Source organism: Sinocyclocheilus anshuiensis, unplaced genomic scaffold (genome assembly GCF_001515605.1).
Source record: "Sinocyclocheilus anshuiensis isolate Anshui unplaced genomic scaffold, SAMN03320099.WGS_v1.1 scaffold894, whole genome shotgun sequence".
NCBI lineage: Eukaryota > Metazoa > Chordata > Actinopteri > Cypriniformes > Cyprinidae > Sinocyclocheilus > Sinocyclocheilus anshuiensis.
Window position 1 is genome coordinate 111,544 of NW_015536505.1, and position 8,783 is coordinate 120,326.

Below are 8,783 nucleotides of genomic sequence, written 5' to 3' on the forward strand. Positions count from 1 at the left end.
ACCCTGGACCACAAAACCAGTCTTAAGTCGCTGGGGAATATTTGTAGCAATAGCCAAAAATACATTGTATGGGTCAAAATTATAGATTTTTCTTTTATGCCAAAAATCATTAGGATATTAAGTAAAGATCATGTTCCATGAAGATATTTTGTAAATTTCCTACCGTAAATATATCAAAACTTTTTGATTAGTAATATGCATTGGACTTCGTTTGGACAACTTTAAAGGCGATTTTCTCAATATTTAGATTTTTTTTTGCACCCTCAGATTCCAGATTTTCAAATAGTTGTATCTCAGCCAAATATTGTCCTAACAAACCATACATCAATGGAAAGCTTATTTATTCAGCTTTCAGATGATGTATAAATCTCAATTTTGAAAAATTGACGCTTAAGACTGGTTTTGTGGTCCAGGGTCACGTATAATTTTAGTGTGACTCTCTTCTCTTACCTTTGGTGTGCAAGCAGACACCGTTTGCCTCCTGAGATGCACCTCTGCGTTTTGCTGTGAGCAGTCAAAACCGCTGAACAAGTGGTCCTGTAAGCGGATAATAAACATTAGACTTAAAACCGTGTGTGTGTGTGTATTAGCTATATGTTGCTTTACTGAATGACACTCACCATCTCGAGCACCGCTGACACGTTCCAGAGCAGTGAGCGTGCAAGCTCGTTGCAGGTTCCCGTGAGGCGCAATGGTGATACACGCGCTCCGACCGGACCGCAGATGTTACATCGCCACAGCAAAGCAAAGCACACAATGCTGACGACCAAATCTGTAACCAAACATCACATTTCACAATACATTATGTAAATAGGATGAATCTTTCATTTATTATAAATAAAATGAATTGAAATGAATAGGATAGAACACCGAAATCGTTTGTAGGCTAGATAAAAAAAAACCTTACAATTACAAACCCTGGACAGCATTGTTGCGTTCAACCGTTGCATGTTCTAATGCTCAGGATCAGGATTTGTCCTTTTATAAATCATTTGGAGATAAGGGAGTTTCCTTTTCAAAACCCGTTGCTATTAACTAAAACGAAAATAACCGGCTACCCATGTGTTTTGTAATTTCCGTGGTATTACAGATGTTGTGTTCTGTAGTTTAGGACACACTGCTTGTATACATGGGAATTAACGCACGTTTCGATTTACTTCTCAAGTACTGTGTGTGTGTGTGTGTGTGTGTGTGTGTGCAGGATAAGAATCAAGAACCTTCTTATTCAGTAAAACCCCTTGCATCACTATCAATTTCATGCATTTTTAATAATTAGTTGTGTTCTCGTTTACAGTCATATAAACAGTTTACAGAAACACGTAAAAGAAGGTTTAAAAGAAAACTGGGTCGTTTAAGAGATGTCGTGATGTAAGGACCTATAGGAATTTTGTGGAATGTTATCGTAGTAAAAAGTGTAAAACGTAAAAAATATTCCAGGTTAAACTCAGTCTGACAGCATTTGCGTTAGGCTATAATGTTGACTACAACTTTTATTAATCTCTGCTATTTTTCCACCCTGAAGTAAAAAGGACACTTAAAATGGAAGCGAGTCAATCTGTAAATGTTAAAATAGCCTGCTCAATATTTAACTGTGGTTTTAATGTTAAAATCATAAGATGACTGTGAAAACAATGATTCAAACATTTACTCAAATAAATCAGAATCAGAATCAGAAAGAGCTTTATTGCCAAGTATGTTTGCACATACAAGGAATTTGTTATAGTGTCACAAGCTTCCAGTACACGGAGACAACAACAACACACAGATAATAAAAATGAGATGTGAATAAAATACACATGCATAAATATAAACCACAAAAAAAGAATAGATTGTATGTACAGGTGTGCTATAGATGGAATAGGAATAGAATAAAATAAAATAAGTTGTAGGGATGTACTAGGGTTTAGGGTGATAAATAAGTATAAGCTTATTGCACATACTGTACTTTAATTGCAAAATGGGAGAACATTAACTCTTCATGAGGTAGATTGCCTGGGGAAAGAAACTGTTCTTGTGCCTAGTGTCGATGGTTGTGTGGAGAGATGTTCAGAGCGGGTGTGGGGTGTTAGACTGGGAGTTTCAAATCTACAGTAAAACTCATTCAGGTCTTCAGCAAGTTGTTGATTGGCCTCAGTGCTGGGGGATAAACACGTTTTAGCAGAAGAATGTTCTTTAAATCATCCAAAACTTTGCCCCATTTACTAAGTGCTTCACTGTAATCCTGATTTTTGTTTCTTCTTCTTCTTCTGCTTCTTCTTCTTATTATTATTATAAAAATTTTTTTTTAAGAAAACAAGGAACAAGTCATACTTTTAAAGGTCATTTTTAATCAACATTTTGATTGAGTTTAACTTGCATTAAATTGGAATGTTCCTTTAGAATGTCACATTTTAAGTGGAATTGTCACATTTCAATTCAATTCAATTCAATTCAATTCAGTTCAACTTTATTTTTATAGCCCTTTTTACGATACAAATCGTTTACAGAAAATTAAGTTTCCACTAATATAGCTTATCATTGGTGACTGTCATGTGGGAAAATCAATTAAAGACGTAATCAAACAGACGATGAACACTATTAACAGCAATTATTATATGATGCAATCAAACTTATAGCAAAATGTGGTAGTTCTGTATGTTGTTTCAGGGTTGGCATCATCTGAGGTCCTCTGAGGGGTTGGCATCATCTCTTCTCAGGTGTTCTGGATCCAGACTGAAGCTTGTGTAAATCCTAGTTACCACAGTTTTTATTTCCTCTGAAGTGACCGGTTATTTAAGCATGAAACAAGCTTTCACAGTGTCATGTTTTTCATTTATAGAAATGAATATTATATATTAATAAGAATATTTTTGTAAATTACATTAATAATTTATTAATTACTTTCATTTTTATGTATGATGTATTTATCCATTCTTTCACTTTTTATTACATTTAATATACATTGACATTGTTGGTTATGCAGTCCACAATGTTCATCAAGAGTGGAATACCCACTAAAAACAACTGAACTTTTATTTTCCTTATTATTTGTGATCATCTGCTGGAGCTGACACATATCTCCTAAAAATGATGTAATATTGTGGTACTGGACTCTTGCCCCGGGTCACAGGGAGAGAGAGGGAGCGCAGTGGAGATCTGGAGTGTTTTGCGTAATCTGGCCAGACTGGCCACAAAAGGTAAGTGGATACAACTACTCGACTCTCAGTTCAGATGCTATATGCTGATACTTCATGACAAAGTGCTATTTTCACAAAGTCACTGTTGTGCTCCACTTCTGTGGAGATCTTAGATACAAACATGACATAAGTGAACTCAAAGAACGACGGTGCATTTTTTCACACTGTTATTTTTATTTATTGCATTTTTAATTTTAACAGGTTTCGTTTTGTGGGACTGACCTAATACAAACCACAATGACACTTGTTTGGTGTTGAGCGCTTCATCTTGTGACTCTGCTAAACAGTTGGAACTTAAAAAGAAAACAATTCCATGTTATACTGGCCCATATTAAGTAATTTATTTGTTCATAGTTTCCTTTCACAGATCTGTGCACAAAGATATACAGCATTTCAACCATGTTGTCATTTACATCTGTGAAACAGGAAATGCCACATTTGGATGAACAAGTAAGTAAAATAGACATTCTTAAAAGACTGACGTTAATAGTTCATTGTGAACACAAGAATCAAATACCACCACACCGGGCAGCGTCAAACAAATATAACATTAACATCATCCTAATATTAATTTTTGGTTATGTTTTAGATAGGAGAGCTCCATACACAGCACATCAGCCAGTGCAAACACTGCGTCAGAGTAAAACTAGAGAGTAGAGTAAACGTATTCATCCCTAAGGAGGGATATTGCAGAAGGTTAAAAAGCCAATCCAGCAATAATCTGCACAGAGAAGCAGTTTACGAGTTAAAAAGATAGAATGCCTGGATGCATTTCCTTCCTCTGTGGAAAATAAAATATTTCGAAAATGAAAGTCGCTGGGGTCTAATGTTGTTTTGGATCCCACTGACTTTCACTGCATGGATAAAAACATTTCAGAAACATTCTTTGAAAATCTTCATAAAGGTTTGGAATGACATGAGGGTGAGTTAATAAATTTTTGGGGTGAACCAGCCTTCTACTAGAGTTGTTTCCTATTAAGGTCTATTCCGTATCATGAAACCAGCAGATATTTTGCACGGGAAAAGATCCAGCCTGTCAGTGATTGATGATTCTTTCTGTATTACTACATAATGAAGGATCAACAGGATTTTCTCAGAGGTGAGTGTGTAACCCTCAGCTAAGGTGCGGGCATGCATGAACACATACAGCATGTATAATTAACATACATCCACACAAAGCTTGAAACATAGGCAAACCACACACATCTATAAAAAGGGTCTATCGTGAGTACACTGCTTCATCGTATAGTGAAACACAAGAGGTTGGACCCTGTGCTGTTTGACTCAAAATGGAGAATCACAGCGACCATGGCAAGCTGCTTTGCCTTTGGCTAGAGACTTCTCCATCGTGTGCCTCTGCTGGCTATGTGCATGCCTGTTCAAAAACAAACAAAAAGATCTTGTTTTTTTGTGGGTTTTTTTGCATGTACTCATCCCAACCTCAATGTAAGCTCTAATTTAAAGGGATAGTTCACCCAATAATGAAAATTCTGTCATTAGTTACTCACCCTCATGTCGTTTCAAACCCATAAGACCTTCGTTGTTCGTATAATTGCGGATGAACCACTGATGTCACATGGATTATTATACAGATCTCATTGCTACGCTTCTGGACTTGGGAACATTTCAGTTGTGTTGCTGTCTATGCAGGGTCAGACAGCTCTCAGATTAGCTGCTTTACCCTTGGTCACAGATTTCTCCATCATGTGCCTCTGCTGGCTATGTGCATGCCTGTTCAAAAACATGAAAGAAAAGACCTTTTTTAGATGTCAACCTTAATGTAAGCTCTCGTTTAAGCTGCGTTTTAAATGGGTCACGGCCTAACCTGGTTAGATCCTCCACATCTACCAGCATGGCATCCTGTTCCATGTGTAGTTCATCTCTCATGAGCAACAGCTGAACCAGTTCCTCATTCAGACCTGCAACGCAATTACAAGTCAAATCAACCTCGTTATTGCCATTACTAGAAAAAAGACTTTTGTCTTTCTGGTTGTTGCATAATATAACTACATACAAAAGTAGTATATATATATATATATATATATATATATAATTTGATATTATTTATATTTGTATTATTGCATTATTTATATTGTTTCTTTTTTACACTAAGTACACACAGACAAAAAAAAATCTTAAATTATGAAATGACAAACTGGGTGCTTAGATGGAATATTTCTGTCTGCTGCCTTTACCTTGTATCTGAGAGTGTAGGTCATTGGTGATGACCTGTAACTGTCCAAGACTCATGTCCCTCAAGTCCACAGGCCTCAGATTCCTCTTCATTAGGCTCTCACTGATGTGTGGCAGATGTGGTAACTATAACACAAAAAGTTAAGTGATGTTGAATGTATTGATTTTTGTTTTTCTTATAAGCAAGTGCTCTGAGATGAAGTGAAGGCTCTTACAGCCTGCAGGGGGGATAAAACAATGCAACACTATTCTTAGACTGTTGTCTGACTGACCAGGTCTGCCACGGGAGACCTGCGGTGTAGCTGAATCTGTCTCTCCACCTCCACCTGCATGCGGGCCATGGGACGGGCCAATGCCAGAGCCACACGGGCCTCCTCCTGCAGCCGCCGCTGTAGCCGCCAGAATTCTGAATCCTCTGAATCCAGGTCTTCCTCTCCTGTATCCCGGTCAGAGAGAGAGGAACTCTGTTTACTCTATTGAGACGGGGTAAAAGAACAAAAACAAAACGGTGAATTAAAATCACATCATTTTATCACAGTTCCAAAGTGTAGACGCATTTTGTTTAATATACGTTAAAAAATCTAGGGTTTATACCATAGGTGACAATGGGGTGTCCAAGCTGGTCTCTGTTCTGCTGTCCTCTGCATCACTGTCCCTGTCACTGCTGCTGTCATTCACAAAGCACATCTGTAGATTCACCCCATTCTGAAGCCTATAGTGATAGAGCAGTGAGAAAAGATGAAGGATTGATTAATTATTTATTTATTTGTTTAATTTGAGATTTTATTTAATTTGAGATTTTTTTCCCCTTCAAAATAAAGAGTTTGTTTCACTGCTTTTCATTGTATATTCAAGATTTGGTAACACTTTATAATAACTTTCATTATAACTCACTAACACAAATTATATCATGCTTAACAGATCATTAGTTAATATATTATATTCACATAGCTAGAAATATGAAATAATGTTCTTGTTAATGTTTACTAATGAACTTACTAAACATTACCTAATGATCAACATATGATTATTTAATGGAAATTGAAATGCTTACAAATGTCAGTGATTTTCAGTTCATATGTTCTTCATTTGTTGGTCTTTGTTTGTTGTATAGACCTCTATTTACACATCTTAAGAAATAATCTATGAATTATTTGTTCATGTTTTTGCAGTACCCAATCTAAAGTGGAAACTATTCATTATTTACAAATGTTTATAAATGTTTACTAATCATTAATACCTTTATGAGCAGTCATCTCAATGGCAAAAAGTGTCCCGAAAGACCTGAATTTACCCTATTCACACATCTTTACTAATCACCTATGTATCATTTGTTAATGCTTTTGCAGTAGCCAATCTAAAGTTGAAACTATTCAACATTTGTAAATGTTTATAAACAATACTAATCATTTAGTATCTTTATGGGCATTGGACTTTTTGCTAATGTAACAAGGTTAGTGTGAAGGGTGGCTGGTTAAGTTTAGCTAAATTCTTGCTAAAGACATAACAGATTGTAATTTTTGTGCAATAAAAATGTTTTTATTGCCTCAACACTCACATTACTACTCTTCAGTATATCATTAAACAGGATATTCCTTGAATCATAAATAAACAGTAGAAAACAAATCATTTTTAAAAAGAAAATAATTGTTCATTTATCAAAACAAATTGAACAGTGTTCCCTTATAATAATCAAATTGACCCCTGTACACTGTTGACCCTTTAAACAACCCATAAACCTACCCATACCACCAAACCTGTCCCTAACCTTACCCGTATCACACCTCAATAGCAGCAAAAGTGTTGTGCATTAACACAAGCTATTAATAATTTTATAACATCTGTTAAAATCATTTGTAGATTTTCAATAAGTACTTGATCATATGGAATTTTTAAAGGGGTCATATGATGCGATTTCAATTTTTCCTTTCTCTTTGGAGTGTTACAAGCTCTTGGTGCATAAAGAACATCTGTAAAGTTGCAAAGACTAAAGTCTCAAATCCAAAGAGATATTCTTTATAAAAGTTAAGAGTTAACCACGCTTACCTAAAACGGCTCATTCTAACACGTCCCCACATATCTACGTCACTATGTGGGAAAATTTGCATAACGCCGCCCAAATGTTCACGCAAAGAAAGAAGGTGTAACTTTTATTCTCACTGTAGAATTGTTGTTGCCGCCGCCATGTCGTGAAGGTGCTGTGTGCTTCTTTGTGAAAGCGAAACTACTTTGTTTGGCCTTCCAAAAGAGGACGATATCCGCTTCGTCATGCCTAGAGCTGATCTGTGCTGGTCGCTGAGGGAATACATCAACTTAGTGCTGTGGATCGCCGGATCGGCTTTCACCGTGGACGAAGCGGAGTATTCGACTGGTACAGAAAGATAAAACCACTTCTCCAAACAAATATCCTTCTTCTATTTTATTTCCCCAAGTGCACATATATATAATTGCCACCAAATAAACAATATAAAGAATACAAGCAGTCTTTGCCTCTGTGTGAATCAGTCAATGTAATAAATGAAACTTAGCGTGAAAGTTCGGATTTTCGATGAGCTGAATTGATGATGATGAGTTATTTGAGAGCGATGCAATGATATAATCCCAATGAGTGCGAAATGAAAACAGTCAATGGCGTTTGGTGCCTCGCTGATCTCAACGCCACATTGCTTACAGTCAAGCGATACTCTGATCCACACCTCTCGCTCCCTAGAGACGTGCCGTGAATTCAAACTGTACTCATAGAAAATCACAGTAAAACAACAAGAGTAGACTGGTCCAATAGTGCTATAAGTGCGGTGATATGTGATGAAAACCAGCTGTCCTTTCTACAAAAGAAAGCGAACAACTACCATCAGTCACTATCCACTAGAAACACATAATACATATAACACATCCAGTCATTAATACAATAAGTCAATACTCACACTTGAGCATAAACTCTATTAGTTCTCAAACCCTACAATAATATAAACCAGGTAACGTTTACAACATTACAACGTTACAACATTTTTAAATCTATAATTTTTTGCTCGCATATCTCCAACAAAATATTTGTAGGCCTACTGTACCATAATGTCTGCCTGCAGTTAAAAAGTTCTCAGAAATAATCACATTTGTTTTGCTTAACCTATATTCCAAAAATAATTTTAATGTCATACAAAAAAAAAAATAAAATAAATCATCGGCCTGAATAAATTGTACCATTATAAAATCGTGACTGCACAAGTAGTGTAGTAATTTAGGAGGTGAAAATACTGTGAAATTACATACATACAAATGGCAAGAAATTTGAAAGCAACAACTGAACATCTATGAAACTTCTATGCACTTAAACTTTTTGAACTAAAATGGCTATTATTGCAACCATATAGCCTATGAATGAATGAAAATGCATATTTTTCAATTAAAGAAAAC

The 8,783-nt window shown here is 35.9% G+C and overlaps 1 protein-coding gene across 2 annotated transcripts in view; it reads right to left on the reverse strand.

Moving 5' to 3' along the window:
- Positions 1-4,102: 4,102 nt before the first annotated feature.
- Positions 4,103-8,783, reverse strand: part of LOC107691014 (schwannomin-interacting protein 1-like) — a 7,813-nt gene continuing 3,132 nt past the window's right edge. The window contains exons 3-7 of one of the 2 annotated variants that reach the window (XM_016489475.1): positions 5,964-6,081; positions 5,696-5,842; positions 5,372-5,495; positions 5,002-5,095; positions 4,103-4,551 (exon numbers count right to left, since the gene is read on the reverse strand). In XM_016489475.1, the coding sequence (XP_016344961.1) occupies positions 4,461-4,551; positions 5,002-5,095; positions 5,372-5,495; positions 5,696-5,842; positions 5,964-6,081 (574 nt within the window). In that variant the 3' untranslated portion in view covers positions 4,103-4,460. Of the gene's footprint in view, positions 4,552-5,001; positions 5,096-5,371; positions 5,496-5,641; positions 5,843-5,963; positions 6,082-8,783 lie in introns of both variants that reach the window. The other variant, XM_016489466.1, reaches the window with a different exon arrangement.